This window comes from Gasterosteus aculeatus, chromosome 9 (assembly GCF_964276395.1).
Source record: "Gasterosteus aculeatus chromosome 9, fGasAcu3.hap1.1, whole genome shotgun sequence".
In the NCBI taxonomy this organism is placed as follows: domain Eukaryota; kingdom Metazoa; phylum Chordata; class Actinopteri; order Perciformes; family Gasterosteidae; genus Gasterosteus; species Gasterosteus aculeatus.
In genome coordinates, this window is record NC_135696.1 from 16,113,475 (window position 1) to 16,138,447 (window position 24,973).

Genomic DNA, 24,973 nt, shown 5'->3' on the forward strand with positions numbered 1-24,973 from the left:
CGGCCTTAAAGTCATCCACCACTTCTGCGCGTGCCTCCATCCATTGGTGAAAGTCAGAAGTGTTCAAATTCAAATCCGAAATTTGTTTGTCTTTGTTTGGAGAGAGCCGTTTTTTCTCTGGCGCAGCCAGAAGTACATGTGGGGCACAAAGTGGAGGGCCCTTCATTTGCCTTGGCTCCAGCCGTGCTCCCTTCTGCAGCTGTCCCGGCCTCCAGCAGTCATTTGCGTCTCCACCCTGTGTCGTGATGGACAGGTGGAGGCCTCTCACGACGGCACCAATGCATGGCTCCAGGGCCCTTAGCTTTGGAGGCTCCAACGTATACCCAGTCATGCCAAACCCAAGTGCACTTCAACAGGAAGACTCCGTTTGAGTGCACGCTGTGTCGCAGTGCCAGAGTACAAATGTGCTTAAAACGATTTAGTAATTAAATCTCAATTTCAAATGCAACAACAACAGTTAAAAGCCACGCATCCAATTTATCCACTTTCATACTTCAGCTAAATGACTCTGTACACACAATTACCAGGTCTCCAATGGGTCCTGTTGGATATATATGTCTGTTTAGTTGCTAAATGTTCTATCTCGTCGCTCTTGCTGCTGTTTGCTGCCAGCCGGTTGTGTGAAGCTGGTTTTGTTTGAAAGCAAAATAGAGGGATGAGACTAAACAGTAAAGTATAAGGCTGGAAAAACAGGACAATGAGCTGAAAAATTACAAAAAGCTGAAGGCAACATTTGATTTGAACGATGAATTGACTTTAGGAGCGTCATTTCATCCATTGTTAGTATAAAAATAATGATGATAATGATGAGCACCCAGTGACAAAATATTGAATTTGAGAGAACGTTTGTTTTCTTTGTCATGATAACTATCCTTCACACGCATTACATGTTAGAAATCATCAACCATTCGGCACAAAACAAGAATAATTTAAGTCTCCAGAGCACATCAACTTTTTCTTTGAATTGTTGACAGTTAGTAACTAACTTACTTCTCAGCAGCACGGCTCATATTTGTAATGCACACGCACAAACGGTGAGACAAAATGCTTCTGAACAAATATTAACAATAAATGTTGTTCGAGTGCCAGAATGTGATGCATAAGCAAACTGTGGCATCTATGAGCCTGAGCTCCCAAAACAACGGCTGCCTGAGGAATTACTCATCGCTAAGTGTTCGTTGGCATGAAGCATAAGAAGCTCTGTTAAGTAAAGGGTGAGGTCCGTCACATCTGTCAGACGCAAAGAAACCACACAATTAAACACATTGTTACAGTCGTTTGGATTATTTGATCAAATACTCCGAGCGGTTTGATCGTATCTTACGACTGCAAATGTACTGTTTAACCTGCGTTTGAAGGTTCATCCATTTTTTGGGGTCTAAATGGAGTTGAAACCGAACAAATAAGTCTCAACGCTTTAATAGGAAAAATTATATAAAGGTCTTTGTGAAGCTCCTTGGTGCTAAACCTGTTTGCTTTTAAAGTGGTATATACATTTAATAAAGTAATTAAAATAAATAAAAACGTCTATTGATTATAAATGCAGTAAATCCAATTATTCAAATAAAAATAAAAATCCTTAAATACATGGTTCTTATTCCTACCCATAGCATACTTTGTACCTTAAGTCAATTTACATCTTTTCAAAGTAGATTAGATGATAAGAGAATTCAATTAGAAATCTACACTTAAATGATCTTATAATAGTGTCAACATAAAGGCTGCAACTAAGAATTGTTTCCTCAACATATGTTGATTGCTCATTTAATGAATTGATTCGGTGCGATATTTCCAAGATAACTTTCCAGAGCCACTTTTCATCAAAATAGACCAAATATAAAAATATCAACTGATCAATTGATCAACTAATGATATCAGGATCCTTTAGAAATATACCACTATATTGGATTTACATTTTAGCAGTAAGCTGTTCTAAAATCCTTCTGTCCTCTGGGATCCAGCAGCACGTGTATCTGCCTCTCCTTTCACTGACGGGGGTGTCAGGTAGATTTGCATGCCTTATGTGCGCGCACACATACAGAAACACACACACACTAACACATCCACACATGGACCAACACACCAAACATACTACATTATAAACACATATAACCTCAGCTACTACTTATACGTTGCAAATAAACACATAATAAACAATAAATAATAATGGTGGTCCAGTAAAAATGTATTTTTCAAAATGTAAATAGAGCAGTGACAAAAGACTGTCTCTCTGTGCTTTGAAGGGAAGAATGCTGTTTTTGAAATCTTCTATATTCCTATAACTATAGCTATAGCTAAATATAGTGTCTTGTAGTTTTACCCCCACGGTCGGGGATATTGTACCAACAAATGGACAAATCTGCAACTTCATAGTGAATGTCTCCCCATTTATTTGATAATAATCTTACCACAATATGTAATATAATCAACTAAAGAAATAAATACAGAACGATATACATACACAAGATATTTGAGAACTTGGAATGACAAGACCCTAGTTAAAATTTCGGAAAGGTAAAATTTCCAAGTTGAACTGGTTAACCCATCGCCCACCCGATCCCTTCTTATAACAGGATGCTGCAGGTCCAACCCAATAAAGCCCCCGAAAGAGAAACGGGACTCAACCTTTCATCGGCAGCTGTTTGTCTGAGCAAAACCGCGCTCTCTCACCACGCTGCCGCCCTGACACATGTCCACGCTGCTGCCGCGGCCCGCTGATGAGCGGTGGGAGTGTGCTGCCGTGTGTTTTTTATCTCTGTTTGTTTAAAAGATTAAGGTGATGAACCCTGGCCCCCTGTGGAGTCACCGGACCTCATACCCCCCCCTCGGCATTGTCTCCGTCACTGAATCCGGTGAAATTGAATAGGGTTTGAAACCAGCTCAAAAGCTGAGCTTTTACAGATTAGACTTTCCAGGAATGGACTACGGATCTCAGCACTTAAAAATAAGAAGAAAAAGGTCCAAAACATGTCCAGCACACGTTAACACCAATTCACTGTAGACGCTCACAATCAGAATCCATTTCCATGTTGAGAGTTTGTTATTCTTCTCTCTCAGGTTGCGTCCAAAGATTGTGATGATTGGCCTATATTTTGCATGCTGAAATCACAGGACGGCCTTTTGCCTGGAAGACATTTGCATCTCTTAACACAGCTGGCTCGTCCAACCACTGGCGCAAAATAAACAAGGGGCCGAGGTAGAAAAACAACACGTAGCTTTAGTTACCACTAAAGAGGTCTTTTAGTGTTAAACGTCAAAACAACCTGGACCATTTTGGACTTTATAAAGTAAACTGAGGTTGACTTTAAAGGGAAATTTGAATATCAAGAGGAAAGAAAATGTGTGTTTGGACAGTTTCGGTCTTTGGAACTGAAAAACAACCTGCAAAAAATAAATACCAAGTAAATACATGAAATGTTATCAGATTCAGAAACATTTACTTGCTAAGTATGTTGGACATTTGTCATGGTAGGTGGTGCATGGCATTGATCAAAAGAGAATACTTTATAATTAAATTAACAATAGAATTAAAATGTAATATAAAACATTTACAAATAAAAAAAAATAAATAAATAAAATAAACAAAACATTGACTATTCTGAGTTTAGTTTTTAATAAGCAACAGTTTAAACTTACTAAAACCTAATTGGAAAAGTAGATTTGTATTTAGATGCTAGATATTTTTTTGCCATTTAAGAACATCAGAAATATATTAAAGTCACATTTAAAATATATTAAAAACAGTGGAATAGAAATGTCCACCCCAAAGTATGCAGACTTTGTCAAACGTGAACAATAGACCCTTATAGAACTCAGGTATGTAAAGATCATGTGATGCCTGGGGGGGGCGTGGCCCCTCAGGTGCTCTGTGGAGGTAATGCACTCCAACGCGGGATGACTCATCGTCACACACACCTTTAACATCCCGCACGGCACTCTCACACCTTTACTCTGCAACTTCGACGCACAACAATCGGTGGGAATGAGCTAAATGAGCACAGCATTCATTGAAATAGGATCTCTTTTTAAAAAGGTAATTACCTCGACTGCATTTACACAGCTGCTGGATTTTGGACTTAAAGACAGCGGGTTCTACGGTCGGGGTCTTTCTGCCGGGATTGTGCGCTGGGGCTGATCTCTCGTTTTGAATTCCACCAGCGAGGATCAAATCGGAGGGAACCTTCATCTCAACTGTGGAGGTACTAATACGGCGCAGCGTTTGCTGTCCACTCCATATTCTCTCTATTAAAGGGACACATCCGAACTGTTCATGACAATGCCGGTGGTCAAAGTGGAGAAAGAACCTCAAGCCGAGCACAAGTTGCCCGCCTCCAACCCTTCAGTGCAGTCAGAGGAGCAGCCCAGAGGTCGGCGGAGGAAGAGACCTCTCCAGCGAGGGAAACCCCCATACAGCTACATCGCGCTGATTTCCATGGCCATAGCCAACTCCCCCGACCGCAAGCTGACGTTGGGGGGAATCTACAAGTTCATCACAGAGCGCTTCCCCTTCTACAGAGACAATTCCAAAAAATGGCAGAACTCCATCCGTCATAATTTGACTCTCAACGACTGCTTCATCAAGATCGCCAGAGAGCCGGGGCGGCCGGGAAAGGGCAACTACTGGGCCTTGGACCCGAACGCAGAGGACATGTTCGAGAGCGGCAGCTTCTTGAGGCGCAGGAAGAGGTTCAAGCGCTGTGACTTGAGCACGTACACCTCTTATGTCCACGAGACACCAGTTTTCTCTCCCCTCCAGATCGCCAGATCGACCGCGTACACCAACTCAGTCTACAACAACATGGCGGTCAGCCCGGCCTACGGGCAGCAGCTGACCTCTGCATATTACCCGTCTTCCTCTCCTCCCGGGTTTGGACCTGGTCAGACCCGCATGTTCAGCATCAATAACCTCATAGGACACCAGACTCCAGGGAGCATGCTGGGAGGTCAAGTGCCGGAGGCGATGCAGCAACCCGGCCGCAGCTTCAGTCCCGAGGGGCCCCCGAACGGGTCCGGCCCCTGCGGCCTGGCAGCCCCGGCTTTCCACAGCCAACCGTGCGGAGGCCCTGTGTCTTCGCGCTCTTCCGCGCATCCTGGGTTCAACTACTCCGGGCCAAACAGCCACCCGCACCAGCATCCGCACCAGGGCTCGTACGGGCAGGGCCAGACCCAGGGGTACGCGGCAACGGGACGCCTCCACCCCTCAGCCCACCACGGGTCCCTGGAGGCCATGGACCATTACGGCAGGGTGTCCCCAGTGCAGCTGGGCTCTTTCTCCCAGTATAACAGTGCTGCTGGGCCTATCGCCAACACCGGGGGTTATCTGAGGCACCCGACGTACCCGGGGAACATGGACAGGTTTGTGTCTGCAATCTGAGCTCTAGATTATCTCCACCAACTTGTGAGCGTCTTGAGACTTGAGACGGGCACCCAGTGAGCAAGACATTTCTGCACGCAACCGTGATTGTTTTTCTTTAAACTTGACATTTGTTGGAGAAAAAATGTTTAAAAAAAGACTGATTGAAAACACCTCTCCTGACACAACTGTGATTTAGCACACGAGATACACGCCAAATATTTGGATTTTAACGTCAAAGGCCCCCTGGTTTGGAAGCTTCTTTTTATGTCGTAAATGGAATGTGCACGTTTAATATTTACTACACTAGTGAGTTTAAATGATGGACCTTGGAATTTTATGATAAATTATTATGCTTCATGGTCATCGGCTTTGCAATAAGTGGCTTGTATGAAGAATGTGGGCTTTAGTATATTTGCATGTAATGTAATGCATATTGAGTTTGAATTTTTGGAAATAAACAGAATTAAACTTTGAACTTTGTTTCTTTGAGAATAAAATATTTAAAATATTGACGTGCCAAAATACACCAGAATTGCAATTTTTCTTATTTCGAAAATGAGAAATGTGGTTTGCCGCTTGATTTAATCAAGAATATATTTGCAATAGTTGTAAAAAATAAAATACATTTGCCGCCAGTAATAAAATAAATCCTTTTTACACATCTTTCGTTCTTTTGTGCTCATGTTGTTTTCTTCCCTGTTTCAGCTCAGCTAGTTTGAAGTGTTGTCTGGAGCCAGAGTATTATCAGCAAGCAGCCTCGGTCCTCACATATCCACGGCACTGATGGACAGTTGATCTACCACACAGAGCCAATCAAATGAATTGACTTGAATTGCAGCGGGAAACATCTACCTCATCATGAAAGACCTCACTTACACAAAGTATGCATATCTGACAAGATGAGACTCGTTAGGAAACGCTTCATTATTGTGAAGACACTTGATTTTCCAATCAGAAAAGAACCTTTGTTGATGCATGTGGGGGGTTCTCTTTGGTTGAAAGGGTCCTAGTTTTTTTTTTAGTTCTACTGAATCTCAAAATCAACATGGATTAAATAACAATAGCAGCAAGTGTCAAATTACAATTTGAGAATGACAATGGGTTATTTATTGTTCAGAGCTGCACTTAAGATAAAAGCAACAAGGCTGCTGGTTTGATAAACACCAGCCCGGGTTCTGAATGGTAGTCTAGAAAGAATGAGGTTGATATACAGTACAATATCTAACAGAGGGCAGAGATTTAAACAAACTCAGGTATCGATCAACATTCATCGATTAAACTATGACTGCACCTGTACCAAAGGTTACTGCGGATTGCTTTTGTGTTTTGGGAATATTAAAACACATGTATTACTGTTTAAAGGGTAGTGATCCTGTTTGTCTATGCAAATAAAATGTGTATTCAATTTGCAAGGATGGACACCGCGTCAACAGAGCAAGTTGTGCATTTTGCGTATTGCTGGTGAACACCAAGAGCCAAACGTGTGAGGAAAGGGTGTGTGTGGTGCAGGTATCCAGATCATCTGATTGATCAAATTAAAAATGACATACTAGGCAAAGTTATTAAACTCAACTACTTTGGGATACAAATGTATTCAATATAAATAAACCAGGTGCAGAAAACATGTTTCAGACATGACAAAAAGTGGCATGTTTGTTGTTCAGTTTCAAGCAGCCAACTGTTTTCAGCAGATATAGAAGTTCTTTAAACCAACTTTATTAAATGTAGACAAAAACATACTATACGTCGTACGATCTTTGCAAGTGTCCTTCGAATATAAAATATAAGGAGCAAAGGTTATCTGAGAATTTCCTTTAATTTAAATCAAATTAAAAGTAGGAACACTTAAAATGAGGACTGGCTAAAATATTACAGACATAAATACAAGGAACACAGCAAACACATCAGCCAATGTATTCAACAAGCTGTTGGAGTTGTTCACAATTCTTCACAACGCCCGGTAAGGACCGAAGAGTCTGTGTGGAGGAAATTAAAACAATCAGCACCTCAAACATTCATAAATTAATTATTATAGTATGTCACACGGTATAGTCTTGAAAGAAGGAGGCACATATAGCAATATCTTACCTCTCTGACTTTATTGAGTAGTTTGTCTAACATCTGAAGTTCATTCTCCATTTTCTGCTGGTTGGTCTGGCGGATGATTTGCTGTGAAGACAAAACAACATTAACACACTGGATTTCATTATCATTTTCCTGATCTTCGTCTTTTAAAACATATGACAATACTCAAAATGTCAAACCAATAGGTGAGCAATTTGAACTCCTACTACATTACATCTAGCTGATACTTACATATCTTTTTGCTCTATCAAGGAGTTTAGCTCTGGCCTGCTCCCCCTCTTGAAGACACGACTTCAGTCTTTCCACCTGCAGATAAAACAATCAAAGACCTGCAATGTTCACTCAATTACGAAAATCAATATTAGAACTATACAATATGCAGAAACTCTCGCTCTACTCTAATGAAAGGAACATACCTCTTTCAATAGGTGGATCTTCTCTTCCATGATATGCGCCGGGTTAGCTGATTGGCTACCAGCTTTTCTCAACTCCTCACGCAGGTACTGAGACTCCGCCTTTGACTGTTTGAGCGCGCGACGAAGCTCGACCACCTCCTTCCGCAACTCCTGTGAACAACAAATAAAATCTGTTACATATGGTAAAATTAAGTTAGATTGCTTTGTTTCATTTCATATATATAGTGTATATATATATATATATAGATGTTATGACTTACATTGCTGTCAATCTTATGTTTATTAAGAGTTTCCTGGGTCTCTTGTATTTCCTCCATCAGCCTTGTCAAAGTTTTCTCGTCCTATGTGAAGAGATACGTTTGAATAGATCAGTGCTTCTTTGGCTCGACAAGAGAATTCGCATCACTCGGCCCTCTTTTAACCCAGTCACAATTGTGTTAGCTACCAGAGATCGGTCAACAGCATGCACCGTAGTTATTACCTGAGCTTTCTGCTGCAGCGCCTGGTTGCCCTTCTGCAACAGGCTGTTCAGACCACTGATTTGATGCTTCAGCTCAAACACCTCTGCATCGTGCTTGTTGCTTGCAGCTTGCAGCTCCACCTGCAGGTGAGAGCTGACGACGCATTTGATAATGTTGGAATGGAAGGACAACATGCATGCACCTCTGAGATTTTTACATTCAACAGTTGTGACAAATGTTTTTTCTAATAAGGTAAATAAATATGAATAAAATCTTTATGATTTGCTGGTCAGAATTAGGCATCAGGTATGTAAACTAGTGATGGGCTTTTATTTTTACAAATCCATCAACAAAGCAGTCGGTTGTACAAAAGTTAGTTGCAGGACTAAATATTGTTCAAAAAAATGTCCTTTACTTCACCAGACAATTTACATCACTTACATGGTGGTGTGCAGCTGCTCCAACTCGGCATCTTTACACTGTTGCAGCAGCTTCCGGGTGCTGATGAGCTCTGAGACGGTGTTGCCCAGGTCCGCCAACAGTTCCCCAACACAGCTCTGCTCGTCCTCCTCCGGATCAAACTCCACCTGGTCCAGATTCTTTTTGGGGGTGACGACCGCAACGCGCCTGAAGGCACTCGTCTCGCTGAACAAAGTGTCACACTGTGGCCCGGGAGAGCCTGAGGGAGCAGTGAACCACAACATCAATTTTTGATTGCTGTGACTTGACATTTACGCCCCATTAGAACTGAACTAAAAATTTGTTATTAGATATAGATGCAATTTTTCATTTCGTTCAATGTCCTGTAAAGCTGCCTTCTCTGCTGATCCGTAACCATTTCAAAACGACAGACATGTTCATTTAAAAACAGTGGGAAGTCATACATTATCTGTGGCCATGCTTATTAAAGAGAAATTAACTCATAAATGTCATTAGCAGCAGAGTTATTCATACGCTCTCCAATAAAGGGGACAGATCTGTTGAACACTCATTCAACATGTTTTAGCTACTCAAATGAAACAGCTGCAACAGAACAGACAAGAATCTTTGGTTAGCACAATTCAGAGACACTTGTTTGCATCTGCTGAAGAATACAACTGCATTATACAATATATAAAAAAGGTGTTTATATCAGTGTTTGTGCCTAAACAAAAGTTCATGCTTTATATGCACATAAAATAAAGTGTAATTCTCGTCTTTCAAAAGACCAGAGGGAACCATTATGAGGCCTGAGCTTCAGTGCAAGTATAAATCAAGGTACCCAATCCAGAAGGTGTGTCTTCTGTGACGTCTTCCTCTTTCTCAGCAGTTAATGCAACCAGGACGCTGTCAACAAAGGAGCCGGAGGGGTGATGACGTTCCACATTGTGGAGAAGTGGACACTCCTGCTGTGCTGCAGGTTTCTGAAAACATGACGGTATGAAAAAAAAAATATATATATATATATATATATATATATATATATTATCCTGCAACTCCTCAGTCATAGTTGCATGCTGTATCCAAGTGTTCGGGCAGTTCCCCCGTGTTACCTGGTCGTTGAGCGATGAATGCAGTTCATTGGTGAGTCCTCGCAGTGTGTGATGCAGCAAAGTAATGTCGGCGACGGCCTGCGCCAGCTTCTGTTCCAGCTGCAGCCGGGTCGCATCGGCTCTGGACTTTGTACTTTCCAGCTCATCCTGCAGACTCCTGTTCTCAAGCCTTTATCGCACAAACAAGTTAGAATTTAGCATAGAGACAATATTTTAGACAACATTCATTTGTTGTAGGATTAGCAGATTTTGTTTAAGATTAAACCCACCACACGACTCCAGTGTTCATTCTTTTGTAATCTTAATTAAATAAAGTTAAACCCATTATCTACTTTGGCTAAATATTTGCTGGTACTTACACATTCCGGTTTGAATAACTTTGTGGGACAGGCAAAATATTTCCTTAGCCAAAACAAGATGGCCTCCGCATAATCTAAGCAACATTTCTCACTAGCACATTGATTCGATAACAGAAGATCATTACACGGAGTCAAACTTACTGAAGTCTGCCAAGTTCTCCTTTTAGATCCTCACACTGGATATTTCTCTCTCTGAGGCTCTGCAGGTTGGCCCTCAACGTACGCTCACTCTCTCCCATTTGCTCCCTCGCAAACTCATTCTCCACCTGTAGGAACTGACACACACACACACACACACCAGGAAATCCCAAAAATGAAGTGACATCATATGATAACAGCATCTCAGCTTAATGGTTGCTCATGGAACACGTGTAGAAGAAGTCAGAACCAGATGTATAGGGGATATAAACCTAAGCTACGTAATGCTTTAGTCTCCTTAAGACAATGTTAATCCCAGAATCCTTCCAAGTACTGCAGGAGCAGAGAGTCCTTCAGCTTACCTCGTTCATCTCCCGCACACCATTGAGCTGTGTGCAGACGTCCTGGAGCTGCTGGATCTGGGAGCTCTGGGATTGAGAGAGGACCTGCAGCTGCCCGAGCTGCTCCTCACTTTGAGCCAAGGCCCGACTGAACTCATAGGCACGCTGCTCCGACTGACCCAGGGACGTCTCCAACCTGAACGCGAGCACGGACAACACAGGCGGTGGAGGGGACGTTAGCGGCAGTATTCTAGTCAACATTTGTGGTTTTGCACTCAGAGAGCAATATTGGCTGTTTAATCATCATTCAAGTAACCTAAAACACCATAATTGGCGGTTTATACACCGCACAAGACTAACAAAGTACAGTATATGAAAAAACGTGTGGTTATCAAAATACATAATTTTACTGAATGGGTTTGTGGATTAATTAGACTGTTATGTTTCGAAGAAGAATGAAGAAGTCTGTCAAACATTTTTTTACAGGTTTAAACTTTTCTTCAATAATGTTTCTCTTCATCGTCGTTTTACTCAATATTCATATTAAACCATTTACCCGCTACAACCTGTCTATTGTGTCATGTCTTACACCGCTTACTCATTTGCTCTATCCTTGGCTAGCTGGATGTCCTTCCATGACTGCTGCAGCCTGAAACAACAACATTTAGAGGGTTTTTTCTCCATACGAAAGGGTTTCGTTGTTTTAATCCCTGAGCATATCATCAATAGATTTCAGTTGTTGTACTTTGTACATACTTTGTACTTTCAGCAGCGAGGGCCTGCTCCAGGAAGGTGTAGGAGGCCAAAGTGGAGGAAACAGTGGCAGAGAGCTCCGTCACCTTCCTCTCCAGCGGACCTTGCTCTTCCTCTCTTTCGGTTAGCTTCTGACGAAGAACACCCATTTCTGGAATTCAATGAGGAGGAAGACATGTGAGCAATTCTATAGGCTGATTGAATGAAAGAACCAAAGCGAGTTTTTACCTGAGGTCAGAATTGTCACTTGCAGATTCAAATCACTGATCTGTTCTGTGGCCGTGTGGAGATTCATATTAGCTTGTTTTAATTCCTCTTCAATCTGTTGGGTAAAAATCATCAAAGTGATTAACAATATAAAAAAGTGCAGTGCCATTGAATTAAGTGACGTTGCAAGTGTCCGAATTAACGTGAGGACATCATAGTCATTTGACCTGATCTCTCTCTTCGACGGCCTCGTCTCTTGCAGCAAGATGTTCGTCCCGCTCTCTCAAAGCAGCCGCTGCCCTCTCATTCAGGCTCAGAAGCATGGGAGCAGTTTTCTGCAGAAGCCCCCTGACTGCGCGGAGCTGAGAAAGGAGCAAACAAAAAGCATCAGACATCCGAGCATCGATGCATTTAGAACCGAAGGAAATGCTGCCTCCATTCGAACCCCACATAAGAGTGCAAAAATGATACGGCGGTAAAGTTGTGTTATTAAAGTGTGTCTTTGTCACCAGATTTCTGCTCGCTTTTAGTAATTGCTACGTAATGTGTGTATTCGAGGCTTTCATGTCATTTGCAAACAGTAATAATTTGAGTCTCTTTTAAAAGCATGCATTTTAAAGAAACATACGTCTTGCATCAAAGTAGATTGGTCGTTTATGGTTGTGGACAGAACATCAGTAGCAGAGTCCAGCATCTCCGTGTAGGCTCGGTTCAATGCAACCTGTTGAAAAAAACAAATTTAAACAAAAGAACTATCGGATGAATTTTATGTTGAATAGATTAAAAACAGCTTTTTTAAAAGCTTGTGTGTTATCTGTACCTGTTCTGGGTAGGTCTGGTCCAGGGCAGCTGACAGTTCTTGCTGAGAGCCCACAATCCTCTCCAGCTCTGAGATTTCGGTGGCAAAGTGTGTCCTCAGCTGCTCCATCGCACTGAAGGCCTGGGAACAGAAAAAGAAACACCCGCTTAAAGATGCTAAAAAAAAATATTCAAAATGAAGTTTGAATATTCTCAAAAATGCAGGGGAGCCACTTGGTCAAGGATGAAAATAGTCATGGATGTAGAAACAATACAGATTAACTAATTAATTAAAAGGGATTTGTCCCTGTGCTTACCGCCTCCTTGGCTTTGAAGGCGTCTCCCATCTGCATCTTCATGTCATCTCTTTGGTGAAAAGCATCTTTTACCTTCTGCATCAATGCTGTGTGGGTCCCTTTTGTTTTCTCAAACACAGACTTCATCTGACCGTACTAAACGACACAAAGAAAAATTACATAGCAGCTTCCTTGTTCCCACTTGACAAAGCACATAAGCACGCGAGACATGTTTACATACATGTGAAAGAAGGCTTTGGTGGTCCCCTCTGACCACGTCTCCTATTTGAATCACGTTAGAAAGGGCAGCATCCGTGTCACAAGTCAAGGAAGTCTGTTGGGGGAAACGCGCACAAATTTCAGAACAAAATCAAGAAGGAAAATGCATTATCTTCACAATAATGTAAATCATTCAAAAGCATGTGCCTCAGAACATTATGGACAACAGGTTTGCGACATAGATAAGCACACGTGGTGCATCATTGTTTAAGTCTCACCATGGTGACCCGCATGTCCTGCATGTGCTGGATGAGGTTCTGTAGAGAACTTCCATCCAACTCCAACTCACCAATCCTTGCCAGAGCCTCCAAATATAAGTCTCTGTACATTGTAGTCTGTGTAGAATACAAAATAAGCAACCAATCAGTAAATACAGATTAAAAAAAGATTGCGCATCACAAAAACGACACCCAAGATCTCTTCAGAGCAAAAGAGCGAACCGTACCTGGGTGAGTTCAGAGTGGTCTGTCTGCACCAGTTTCTCCCTGAGGTCTGAAGGAGCCGGGCCCGCCGAAGGACGTCCGTTTTCCCGTGATGCAGACAACTGCTGCGCGAGAGCCTCCACCATGATCATGCTAGACCTTAACCTGTGCTCCAGCTCTTGTCTGGGGAGACTGTCTAGGCTGCCTGGCGGTATGCTGAGAGCACGTCAACAGAAGGAGGTAAGAGGCGGGGGAAAGAAATAAAATAAAATTTTAAAAAACTGATTTTAATTAACCACGTCATATTCAGAAAAGGTTACACTTACTTCCACAGGAGAGGATCTGTTAGTGTGCAGGAATCGACCACATCCCTCTTTCTCTCAAACTGGCCGGATGTATTGACGCTGTGGTCCAACCATCTGACAGGAGTGGTGCCCACACAGACGCTGTGGGATTCCAATGGAGGAGCCTTTTCCAAGGGGACCACGGCGGCAGCGGCGGGCAACGTGGGAGCAGAGACTGCAGCAGGAATCATCTTTCCTGATGCCAAGAAAAGAAACTCTGCCATCTGCCGAAGCTGCTGCTGCAGAGGACCATCTGGAATCAAAGGCGCATCCAAAACGGGCTTCTCCACTTCGAGCTGAGGCTCGGCAGAAGGCTTTGCACCCGCATCCCCACCTAGTGTTGTAGAGTTAAGCAGAGGTTGTGGCATAGGGCTCTCCATGTGCTCTGCCCATAACCCAGCAGGGTCAACGTTGAAAGGGGCAAACATGACGTTCTCCCCTTCAAGAGCGGACTTCTCCAAAGCAGGACCCCTAAAGGCCCTTAATGCAGCGAGAGAGGCTCTACGGACCACGGGACTGAGGATCCCAAACTGAAAAGCTGATGCTACTGTGGGACACTCTGACAGCACTTTCAAAATGTCAGGGAGGTTTTCTGGTTTCTCTGCAGAGCTGCAGAAGACGTTTCCAGATGAACCCAGAGCGCTGTCTTTTGCCTCGCTGGATTTGTGGGCCTCACTGCTGATTTGCAATTGAGACACATGTTCGGCATGCACTTCGACAGCCGTGGGCATCCCTGACGAATTTTCTAGATGGCTGCAGACAGAACTCTCTGTTCTATGAAGCATTGAAGGCAACGCGCTGTCCTCAGGATGCACCATGGTTTTTTTGGACATTTCTTGCATTCGACATTCAACAGATGGATCATTCAGCGCCTTTAACGGTGTGTTAGTCCGTGAAGATGTTCCGAGAGCTGTGGGGTCAGAATTTACCACACCGTCATTGTTCTCTGCATGGCTGTTCGGTTGTAAACAGTCATCTTGAATGGATTCCAGTGTGATAAAAGTTGGAACACTGTTGTCCTCAAGGGGCTGGCAGGCCGCACGTTGTTGGTCAGGGGACGTCTTAGAGGATCCATCAGATATTTCGAAGTCACTTTTGGCACTGATGTAAGAGCTCGATGTAAGGCCCTCTTGTCCGCCAATCTGTTCAACCTCCTCCACAATATCAAGGCTGAATGGAATTGGCTCGTTTGCGGTTTTACAGTAATGGTGATCTAAATTATCATCACTGTTTTGCCCATCTTGGTCACAAGCCAATATACTCAGATCAATGCCATAGTTGTATGACTCCCCGCAGGTCGCAGATTGATCAGCTGGCAGAGGAACCGTTTCATCTGCAGGTTTGGTGCTATCTGAAATTTCAATCCCACCTCCGGTGCAGTTAAATGATTTCAACGTTATGTCACTCAATCCATCAGCAAACTTTTCAGAGCCATTTGAGGTCTCAGAGAGGTTGGCGATGGCACAAACAGCATTTTCAACGCTGAAGTAGGGATGATCTGCATGTTCCGCTCGACTTATCTGGCCACAGTCAGAGAGATTTGTTAGATTTACACTGCTGTCCTGTAACGGGTCAACCAGCTGGGCCTCGGGCAGAGGAATGGTCTCATCTTGAAGTCCGGTTACTTCAGAAACACTCACCTCACCACCATCGCAAACAAAGGATTTCCACGTGACGTCATTCGTAAAAGCTCTGAAATCTTGCGTGACTTCTCGATCGACAAAGTCTTCAGAGGGAGGCTCAGTATTTGAAGTGTCACATAAACATGCGGCGTCAACGTCAACCACGGAGGCGTCTTCCGCCTCAGGGTGGTGATATGGGTGCTCAACGTGGTTACTGCAAGAACGATCTATTACACTATCACAGATGACTGTCTCTTCCATTTGATGCATGTTTTCCACAGCCTGATCCTTGGGTAAAACAACACTCTCTTCTCCGCAGACAGAGAAGCCTGTAACCTCAACCTCCCCACCGGGACAAATGAAGGACTTATACGTCACGTCTCCAAGTCCACTGGCTGCCTCAGCAGTTGCTATATCCATAATGGAAGCATCGATTTGAGTCACTCTGGTGGATGAAGGAGATGGCAGGTGGAATTCGGGGTCACAGAAAGGAACATCGCCCTGTTGGTTAGAATGGATGGAAGATAAGGAGCAGTCACAAAGATAATTAAAATAATAGGAGCGTTACAAAATATAAATTTAACCTCACCTTTTTCGGTTTGACAACATCAGCCCCGAGCAGGGACTTCGATTTGAACCTTGATGATGGAGTTGACAGCATTTCATTCTGCAAACTTCTCAGAGGGGTACGCTCTCCAAATCTGCTTGGAGGCTAACATTCACAAAAAGCAAAGTATTATTAGCTTGTTCTGTGATAATTGAACAACGAATTGTGCACTAAAGGTCTTCAAGTCTCACCAAGCTGTCCCCACTAAAGCTCGCCTTCCTGGAGGACATCACTGTGGAGTGCTGGGAAACCTTTTACAACTGCAAAGTACGAGACAAGCACTTGATATAAAACGTGCCTCCTGTTTCCAGACAATAATGTTAAATCACCTACTGTTGTAGTTACCACCTAGCTAAAAAAAATAAAGAGGCTAACGTTAATAATATGACGCCTCGGCAACGTCACAGGCAGTTGGCCAGAAGTAACTCAAGGCTCATTTCTAAGCTAACGTCACTTCATAAGCGTTAATTACTAATCAAACGTAGCTTGGATGTATGATGTAACGAAGCAACATAAGATCTTACTAAGAGTAATGATAGTGAGCGCGCGAGGCACAGACTCCGAAGTCGTTGGCTGACCCAATTTAACGACACGTTAACTGAAGGCAGCCCGTAAACACATCAGCAGCAAACCGACATTTTACATTAAATACATGTGGCACTATGATCTGTTAACTTAAGATATACGCATTACCTTTAAAAGTTTAACTCCCAAAGCTACGCGAATAGGGTAAACAAACCTTATTGTCGAGAAGACATCAACCGCGTTTCATTCAAAACGCAAATGTCAGCTCTGCTATTGGTCCATTTCTCTTCTTCTGTGGTTCTGTGATGCAATGGACGGATTTGCGTCATCCTACGCGCTGCTGCCACCAACAGGAAGCTTCCTGTCATTACACTAAAGGGATTTTCATAACGCCCCAAATCATTGCCTTAAACGGGCCAGGTTGTTCTTAAAAATGGGATGCATAATCATAAAAATGACTTATTGGTCACTTTTACCAACTTCTCTCACCAAAATAATTTGCATTTGACTACTACATTGCAGTAAACTAAAACTCTTGTTGACTTAATCAGGGAATGAACTTTATTTGAACTTTATTTAAATATTTCTGAAGTCCTCGTTTACATTAAGATACATATTTGTTTCTGCCAAAACATTCTCATAAGATTAGCCACACTATTGCTGTCCTTGTTACCATTATTTCAGTCAAACATCATTACAATTATGGAAAATACATTAAGTGTTTGTAAAGATATGAATCCATATATCAGCTCATGAATGTTTTCGCGACCAGTCTCTTACTCTCTCAAAACGAAAAACACCCCTGTAGACCCAGGTGGAGAGTGATTTACCGTCACTGTTGGGAAGGGCAGTCATGGAAGTAATAAACTACAGGAAACAAAAAAAGGTCCACTTATTCCTAATTATTTAATTGGGCAGAAAGTCCGACATGAAAAGACATGAATTGATTTGTACATAAAAACAATATTTAAACTTGTGGAACAAGTCTTTGCCAAAGGTAAAACGTGCAAACAATATCATGAAGATATGTGGGAAAAGTGGATAAGCCTTTTAATACTTAATGAGAAGAACTTGATTAGCACAATGACTCCTATTTCTAGATAACCTTTACTGCCCATGTAAAACCATTGCATCCCCACCTTGGCTTAATGCCAGAAACCAAAAGGACAAAAAAAAAAGAAAAGGCATTTATATATTTTTTTAAACTTTATTTGAAAGTATTGTACCTTGACTTTCGTGCGTCTACTTTAAGACTCTCTAAATAATTGTACCACTTCAACAGTTGTCAATACAGAAATTACCTAAAAAGGTTGATTGAAGACAGAATCTGTTACTGTTCTTCCACAAACATGAAAACAGAGTCGTTTCACTTCTGAGTTCTCACATTGAAGCAATGCATTGCCCAACAGGTCGGACCCGCAGTACCTCAGCAAAGCCTTGTCCAAACCAGCATGTGATGTCAGCCGTGTCCAGGGTAAAGAAGAACAGTCTGTCTCTGCAGCGTGTCCTCCTATAGACTGACCGGGGGTCTGCCGACAGCACCCCTCTTATAGCAGCCACAGCTTCCTCTGGACTGCGAAGAAACTTGAACCTGGGTCTGTGACTTTCAGAGGGCCCTGTGTGACATGGTGGCACTGTTATCATAGAAATCGCCATGGATCCTCAATTGTTAAATATTAAACCTCCAAGCTGTACATGGTCAGGTGCAAATACTGGTACCTGACCATGACCTACTTCATATTAATCTAGCTCCCAACAGATCCCTCTAGTGGACAAAAGCACAGTCCCCCTTAATGTGGAATTTTGGTTTACCTGACAGGTGTGCAGGAAGGAAGTCTGCTAACTCCCTCCCAGCCTGAGGAGTGAAGCGCACCTCCAAACTACTAACAGGAGGCTCTCTGATCCAGCCGGCAATAGCGCTGCAGACCTCCTCTCCAAAGCAGGGCTGGTCCACAGTCCCATCTGGTGTTTGGGTTTTGTAAGAGTCTGAAACCTGATCCTCTTTTGCACAACTTAGCTGCCAAAGGTCCCTTTGGGTCACATAACCCTTGACTTCTTCCAGCACATCGTGTAGCGCTTTGTGGGGCAAAAACTGGGCACTGGATGACCCGGACGAAGCTGTGACTGAAACATTTGCTTCAGATTTGTCTTTTGAGAGGAAGCTACTAAAGTCATCGTTGTGATCACTTTGTTCCTCTTTCAGGGCTGACTGATCATCAGAGTAATTTGGGGGGTTTAATGAATCTGTTGTCTCATCTGAGCTCATCCGGGAGAGGGGGTTGTCGTACTCTGGGATGTAAGGTTTGATGTCCAAGACTGGGGTTCCAGCAATCATGTCAATATTTGAAAGATGTATTGTATCACCTAAAAAAAAGTGGGAAGATATCAGTTTCTATGGCCCAGGTTAAAGTTGACAACTGAACATTTGGACCTCTATAACTTATTATAAACATCAGTTTAGTCTGGAATTAAGAGTTTTTCAAAAGTGACATGTCTACACAAATCTGTACACAGGTCCTCACAAAAGGCACAACCAACAATCAAAGAGACTTTCTTTCTAATCAAACTCACCTACTATCTTATCGAGTCGAGCTAGAGTTAAGCCCAATGCATTTGGTCGGTGGGGACTGCGGGTTGAGTACAAACCAACTCTCTGACCGTTGAGTCTAGGAGGCTTTACTTTGGCTTTGTAATTCAAGTGCCCATTTTTGTGAAAAAGAAAGATGATCCTGAAGAGACAAAATGGGGAAAAAACAAACACAGCAACTTAACATTGGAAATTGTATGTGTCCAGAGATGGTTATTTTTAAATGGGCAGATTAACTTTTTAGACACACCTCAAAAAATCTCACTCTGCAATCTCAATTGAACACTGCTTAAAAAGATGATTTAAAACTGTCTTGTTTGAATTATTGTTTGATGTGTGGAATGAAAAACATTGCTTCAAACCAGCAACACGTATTGCTTTTATAATTTAGGTAATAAGAACCCCAAACCGTGTACTGGACTTTATGTATGAACTGTATATATTTCACAGTACACGAGACAGCATGAGACATACCAGACATGGGAGTATTGCTCCAGACCCACCAGAGCGTGATCGGGGTTATTAAAGACACTCTGATGGATGCGCAGTTCGGCTCTTGAGGGGACACAAATGGTGGGCTGTCTGGGTGTCCCGTTCTTCACAGAGAAACAGGAAGTGACGTAACCAATGGGGACTGTCTGGATGCTTCCTAGAGTATTACAGAGACAACAATATTGTTTAACATTTTACATTTAAGAAAACATTTTCATAAATGTGTAACAACTATTTCTGAAAAAATTAAGTTATGCTAAAAAAAGTTATTAAATAAAATCAGATTTTAACGATTTTTTTTTCTTTGTTGTTTACAGTTGTAAATTACCTCGCTCTAATGCCGCCTGTGGTGGTGGTGGTGCTGCGGGTGTTTGGTCTTTCTCGGGATCACGGAGTCCTATCTTTGACACAGCAGACTGAATGGATATCATGTGTTTGCGGTGACCTCTCGTCGCGCTGTCCAACATCTGCCTGTCAAAGTGCCAGGTACCATGTTACTATCGACATTGCATCCGCGCAAGAATGCAGCCGTTCGGTGAATATTTCGTTTCTATCTCCACTAACCTCAGATTCTTGATTTCCTTTCTCATCACAGAAATCTGCTGATCCAGTCTGTTGATGCGCTCGCCGCAGCAGTCGCACAGAGGACTCATTTCAACGAGTTAGCTTCTAGCTAGCTAGCGAAACAGCAACAAGCCGCCGTGTAAACACGTGGGTGTTTCTCTAACCGGAAGCAACAACTTTGACTTCCGGTTGGCCGGCCATGGGTTTTTCAGGCAACCACGTAGGATACGTGAAGATCTGAGAAAGGTTATTCTAACGGACAGCTTGTATTGTGTATATTACGTACTGTAACGTAAATGTAGGTCGAAAACGTGAGCTACATACGACACATGTAACACGAATGTTTCAGAAGTGATTGGCACGCTTGCAGTAGTTGTTTTATACCAGCAGGGGGCAAACAAGAGAAATGTCACACTCCTCGCTTTCTATTTTTTTAAAGCTTTATTTATGAATAGTCAGTGGTCGCAGAAGTGCTACTGAGAATTTGCATTAACTTTTAACTGAATTTATATTTCAGTGGGAAATCGTGTTCCACTTTTATCTACCAGCTTGTTTTCGACTCAACAAATTAACCTTTTACAGAGATCATCTTATAACAGCGTGTATTGTTATAAATTAAGCAGAATATAGTAGTTACAATTCACTCACCAGCGATAAAATATTGAATTTGCCTTGCACAGTTGTCCGTCAGTAGTGATATCCAAATAATATTATGTATATTAATATTACACTTACAGCAACACTTTTATTGTTTATCATTTCAATACATTTGTATTAACACCATTAGTTTAAAATACAGAACTTCAAGTTGCAATGGAGTATTTTTACACTATGGAATAGTTAGTATCATTTTAGCAAATTATCAAAATATTCATCCATCTCTGTAGTTTACACACAGGCCTGTGCAAACGAGGCACATGTGCAAACAGATACAGATACTGTTCAGATGGTACACAATAACGATTTTAATAAATCAATCAAATTCTTATCAGAGCCTGTATAAAAACACCAATAATATCTATTGTATCAATTCATCATTGTTGATGTATTTCTAACATAATACATAAAGACAGTTCTGAGCACACTCCACAAATGATAAGCACTCTCTTTTATTAGGCGAATAACAACTTTATACAAAATACTCCATAATTACAAATACATTATTCTCATTGATTTGTACCATATAATCCTAAATAAAAGCAAGCAAGATTTGCTATTTTGTGAATTTAAAAAAGAAAAAGTAATCACCTTCAGAGTGAAAAACAAACCAGAATAAATAAGGATACAGGTTGGTTATGAATTGATACATTTGTCAAATAAGCAATGCATATGCTAGTATGTTTGTTCCTTTAAGCCAGCCTGCTGCACACTAACCAACATAATACTGTGCTACAGACTGTGATCAGAAGGGATGTGATCTGAGCTGAGGCAGTATCTAAAAAGGACTAGAATAAATTTCCCGGGAAATATTTTTGTGGAGGCGGCGTCGGGGACAAGGTTGGAATTGAGAACATTTTGTTTTGTTCAGGTACGTTGATCGCCGATGTTCCAATCAAATCTAAAAAGACAGGATACAGTTAATATTAAGACAAATATGGAGAAAAAATAACAAACTTTCAACTGGTAATGCTATTTTCTCCACACCATTCATTCTCCCAGAAGTCTAATTGTCTTCTTTAATACCTTCATTTGCTGTTTGGTCATTAGATGAATAGATGTCCTCCTCATCACCTGGGCCCAAGTCCTTAATCAGGACCTGGTCAAGGACCTTTCTGCTCTGTGACTCTGTGAAGAGGGTGTCCTCCTGAGGAGGAGCTGCAGTCGGAACAGGGGCTTGAGTCAGGACTGGAACTGCATCTGGAGCTGAATATGGAACAGAGACTGGAGCGAAATCTGCAAGTTTGACGGGAAATGAAACCGGAGCTGAGGGTGAAAAAAGGTCTGGAGTCGGAAGAACGGGAGCGGGAGGAGTCGGAGAAGCAGCAAAGACGGGGCTTTGGATGGATCCGAGCAGTGGCCGAGGTGCGGGGACAGCGGGGACAGATGACGGTCGTGATTCCCCATCCAGCACAGGGGATAAAGATTCTGGGGTTTGATACGGGACGACCTCAGCAGGTTCGGGCACCACCGCCGCAGGAGCTTCCTGAGGCACTGCTGCCTCCTCCTGATTGACACAGATCTCTGGTGCGGGCTCACTCTTCTTGGGCCTCCCTCTCCGCTTCGTGCCACTCTCAGCCCTCGGCCTTTTCCTTTGACTCTCCACCCTGAGAGAGTTCAACAAATCCAATCAACCTCCCAACAGTGGGGCATTGATACAGCTTTCTGTGATACTTCTGCAAAGCTAATAGTACAAAGTCCTTGACCTGGATCTGGGGCGTCAATAGAAGCACTAAAGCAACCTTTGGTTTCCTCTTGCTCCATATTCAACATAGAGCAGAGGGTTGATAAGCAGCTGGAGTGCTGATAAAGATTTGACAGCGCAAGTACAGTGTTGTATAGAAGCAGTCCTAATAAAGCCTTATTAAACATTACGAGGCTAAATGTCTACTATTACTGTGCGTGGTATTTGAACAATAATGCACTGTATTATTACTGGGTTATACGGTTCTCCTTTGTCCGCGCTGCTAACCCTATGACGATTACTCCAAATGAAGATAGCCGATAGTAAATGTAGGTCACTGCACTAACATTGGCTAATCCTTTCTTAAAAATTTACCCCCAAACCCACTGGTTAGTCTCCTTTTCTTCTGCTTCTGCTTTTCTCTTCTTCAGAAGGTCCCTGTCCCGTAATCGGCGACGGATTCCACCTTGGAAATGGAGAAACAACAAGGGCAGCATGAAACCAAAGCGCAGTATTTCTTTATGCATGACTAGAGAATGTGGGGAGTGATGCCGTGTAAAAGATGTGGTTCGGTGACATTTGCTCTTCCAGCTTCACACGCTCGGGTTTGAAATACAGAAAGAGTAGTAAGTACTATTGATTAAAGAGTTTTTTTTGGTCTTGAGTCGATCAAAAGGCACCATACAGTATGCCAACAATGAAATACCGTGCTGGAATAGGCCTGCTTCATTTAAAAAAAGAAGAGTATCAACTCTTAAAAATTACCTTGGTCCTCATTCGAATTTTCATAATCCGAATTTTGTTTCTCTTGCTGCAACGTCTCCTCCATTCTTGAGTCCTGCTATGAATGAACTCAACTCATTGAACGCGGGCAAACACAGAAACCAAGACAGAATAACTTCTGACTGTTTTCTTTTCCCGCCCCTAAATGAATTATCTGGTTAAACATTACCATGGTGCCGGAGGAGTTCTTGCAGCTCTGGTCTTATCGTGTTTGTGAAGCTGGAGGAGTTGGCACAGTATTGACAGATAGAGAAAAAAAGGACTGGAGCAAGTTGTGTGAGGTAAAAGGGTAAATGATGATGTGTTACGCTTATTAGACCAAAATGTTACCTAACTAGCCAACTCTTTTAGATGCACGTGTGCTTGCAAGCCAGCAGCTTATACACCTGCTACTTACAATGGCAAAAGTATATTTAACTGAATTTATATCAACAGTTATTCAATGCCTTAATTACCTGATATCATTATCAGGAGCAAAACACTCCCACATTTAAATTAAGTATGAGTATGAAATAAATGAGCCAATGGTGCGTGTTTCTTTCTGCACAAATGACACTAATCATCAATAAACATCCTAAAAACAGTCTTTTTCGAATAAACCAACACATCATAAAGTACTATTTGTAGACTCTCTGCGTTGAAACGCCTCCAGACGGCCTGACACCAGGCAAGACACGCTTTCATCAACCGGAGTGGAGGCATACCCGTCTTATCTGGGAGATGGAGAATGCTCGGTTGGGGCGTGTCCTCAATCTTCTCCCAGCACATTGAGGGCTGATGTGTTTGAGCTGCTCAGAGAAAGAAGCTGTCCGGCAGAGTAAATAACACTGAACTGCCTCCGGCACTGTGGGGAAATGTTGAGGGTCTCTTGGTTAAATTCAAGCAGCTTGCTGCAATTCACCGTTGATGTTTTAACCTGGAATATGTTCTGGTTTTGTCATTATTTTTTTTTCATTGTTGAAATTATGCATGCGGACAAGTTGTGCTCATTGCACCTGTTTGGTCCGGGGAGGATTTCAGTGTTAAAAAAAATAGTCTTGGAAGGCGATACAGTGACAAGTATTATAACCTCCTTTTCTGAGATACACGGGCCGAGATGAACAAACTGTCCCATTGTTTTTTTTCCCAACAGGAACTCAGACAAACTTTACAAGTTACAATACAATTTAAAACACTGTGAACATTTAGCAGCACCTTCAGTATCAAGGTCACTTCCAGGCGGGTTAAAAGGACCACGGGCCGCGCAGTTTACTCTTTAGACACAGACACACTAGACTCCTTGTGTGTCTGCACATCTTCACTGATTATTATCTGCTTCACCCACTCGCTGTAAAGGCTGTCGCTCACACGTGGCCCTGCTGCTTTCACAATGTGCCTTGAAGTTGGAGAATGTCAAAGTAAATATTACAGTGCCATCTTCTGGTGCAGATTTTACACTATTCTAAACCCTGATTTGAATATTCTACACATATGTAACATGAGGAAATAACTTTCTCCAGGACCAAAGACTGTACAGTGTAACTGTGTAGACATTGTGAATATACAGCATTGTAGCCTGCCTCCTATTTGTGTCTTTACTATTCTATCTACTCAACCTAACACATTAAAGTTCAAATAGTTACAATGTATCAAGTATCATTTGTGATTCATGTTTGAATGTATAAA

At 42.3% G+C, this 24,973-nt stretch overlaps 4 protein-coding genes and 1 long non-coding RNA gene across 7 annotated transcripts; 2 read left to right on the plus strand and 3 right to left on the minus strand.

Moving 5' to 3' along the window:
- Window positions 1-3,904: 3,904 nt before the first annotated feature.
- On the plus strand, window positions 3,905-6,769 carry foxe1 (forkhead box E1). The gene is made up of 2 exons (XM_078109097.1): window positions 3,905-5,355; window positions 6,062-6,769. Exons 1-2 carry the CDS (start codon window positions 4,271-4,273, stop codon window positions 6,138-6,140), a joined length of 1,164 nt encoding a protein of 387 aa, XP_077965223.1. The 5' UTR covers window positions 3,905-4,270; the 3' UTR covers window positions 6,141-6,769.
- A 287-nt stretch (window positions 6,770-7,056) lies between these two features.
- On the minus strand, window positions 7,057-16,866 carry spag5 (sperm associated antigen 5). Of its 2 annotated transcripts, none has more exons than XM_040187721.2 (25): window positions 16,756-16,866; window positions 16,208-16,276; window positions 15,999-16,121; window positions 13,770-15,910; window positions 13,467-13,659; window positions 13,240-13,356; window positions 12,984-13,076; window positions 12,764-12,898; window positions 12,469-12,588; window positions 12,277-12,369; window positions 11,876-12,010; window positions 11,670-11,763; window positions 11,445-11,592; window positions 11,287-11,337; window positions 10,710-10,884; window positions 10,351-10,484; window positions 9,851-10,019; window positions 9,580-9,721; window positions 8,760-8,997; window positions 8,339-8,471; window positions 8,118-8,198; window positions 7,858-8,007; window positions 7,673-7,747; window positions 7,445-7,525; window positions 7,057-7,332 (listed from the first exon to the last, which is right to left on the minus strand). In XM_040187721.2, exons 2-25 carry the CDS (start codon window positions 16,244-16,246, stop codon window positions 7,261-7,263), a joined length of 4,932 nt encoding a protein of 1,643 aa, XP_040043655.2. In that variant the 5' UTR covers window positions 16,247-16,276; window positions 16,756-16,866; the 3' UTR covers window positions 7,057-7,260. The 2 variants fall into 2 exon arrangements, with proteins under 2 accessions (XP_040043655.2, XP_040043656.2); XM_040187722.2 differs by having other exon boundaries at window positions 16,710-16,807.
- Window positions 16,867-17,734: 868 nt separating this feature from the next.
- Window positions 17,735-20,356, minus strand: trmo (tRNA methyltransferase O). Its single transcript, XM_040187725.2, has 6 exons — window positions 20,185-20,356; window positions 19,949-20,091; window positions 19,603-19,777; window positions 19,113-19,270; window positions 18,354-18,905; window positions 17,735-18,157 (listed from the first exon to the last, which is right to left on the minus strand). Exons 1-6 carry the CDS (start codon window positions 20,271-20,273, stop codon window positions 17,922-17,924), a joined length of 1,353 nt encoding a protein of 450 aa, XP_040043659.2. The 5' UTR covers window positions 20,274-20,356; the 3' UTR covers window positions 17,735-17,921.
- Window positions 19,949-22,715, plus strand: LOC120825878 (uncharacterized). Its single transcript, XR_013468803.1, has 2 exons — window positions 19,949-20,106; window positions 20,216-22,715. It is a non-coding gene; the product is annotated as an uncharacterized LOC120825878 (long non-coding RNA).
- Window positions 21,276-24,679, minus strand: hemgn (hemogen). Of its 2 annotated transcripts, none has more exons than XM_040187728.2 (4): window positions 23,291-24,679; window positions 22,913-22,991; window positions 21,868-22,448; window positions 21,276-21,742 (listed from the first exon to the last, which is right to left on the minus strand). In XM_040187728.2, the coding sequence occupies exons 1-4, from the start codon at window positions 23,352-23,354 to the stop codon at window positions 21,630-21,632; spliced, it is 837 nt and encodes a 278-aa protein (XP_040043662.2). In that variant the 5' UTR covers window positions 23,355-24,679; the 3' UTR covers window positions 21,276-21,629. The 2 variants fall into 2 exon arrangements, with proteins under 2 accessions (XP_040043662.2, XP_040043661.2); XM_040187727.2 differs by having other exon boundaries at window positions 22,901-22,991; window positions 23,291-23,692.
- Between the last annotated feature and the right edge of the window lie 294 nt (window positions 24,680-24,973).

Excerpts from the sequence above, each read along its gene's own strand:
- hemgn (XM_040187727.2), bottom strand. The coding sequence starts at position 23,354 with ATGGAGGAGACGTTGCAGCAAGAGAAACAAAATTCGGATTATGAAAAT. Across the intron at positions 22,992-23,290 it reads AAATTCGAATGAGGACCAAG|GTGGAATCCGTCGCCGATTA; the intron begins GTAATTTTTAAG and ends TCCATTTCCAAG. Across the intron at positions 22,449-22,900 it reads ACTAACCAGTGGGTTTGGGG|GGTGGAGAGTCAAAGGAAAA; the intron begins GTAAATTTTTAA and ends GAACTCTCTCAG.
- trmo (XM_040187725.2), bottom strand. The coding sequence starts at position 20,273 with ATGAGTCCTCTGTGCGACTGCTGCGGCGAGCGCATCAACAGACTGGAT. Across the intron at positions 19,271-19,602 it reads GAGCAATACTCCCATGTCTG|GATCATCTTTCTTTTTCACA; the intron begins GTATGTCTCATG and ends TTGTCTCTTCAG. Across the intron at positions 18,906-19,112 it reads TCGACTCGATAAGATAGTAG|GTGATACAATACATCTTTCA; the intron begins GTGAGTTTGATT and ends ACTTTTTTTTAG.
- spag5 (XM_040187721.2), bottom strand. The coding sequence starts at position 16,246 with ATGTCCTCCAGGAAGGCGAGCTTTAGTGGGGACAGCTTG. Across the intron at positions 13,077-13,239 it reads AGGACATGCGGGTCACCATG|ACTTCCTTGACTTGTGACAC; the intron begins GTGAGACTTAAA and ends TTCCCCCAACAG. Across the intron at positions 12,899-12,983 it reads ACCAAAGCCTTCTTTCACAT|TACGGTCAGATGAAGTCTGT; the intron begins GTATGTAAACAT and ends TGTGTCGTTTAG.
- foxe1 (XM_078109097.1), top strand. The coding sequence starts at position 4,271 with ATGACAATGCCGGTGGTCAAAGTGGAGAAAGAACCTCAAGCCGAGCAC. Across the intron at positions 5,356-6,061 it reads TACCCGGGGAACATGGACAG|CTCAGCTAGTTTGAAGTGTT; the intron begins GTTTGTGTCTGC and ends TCCCTGTTTCAG.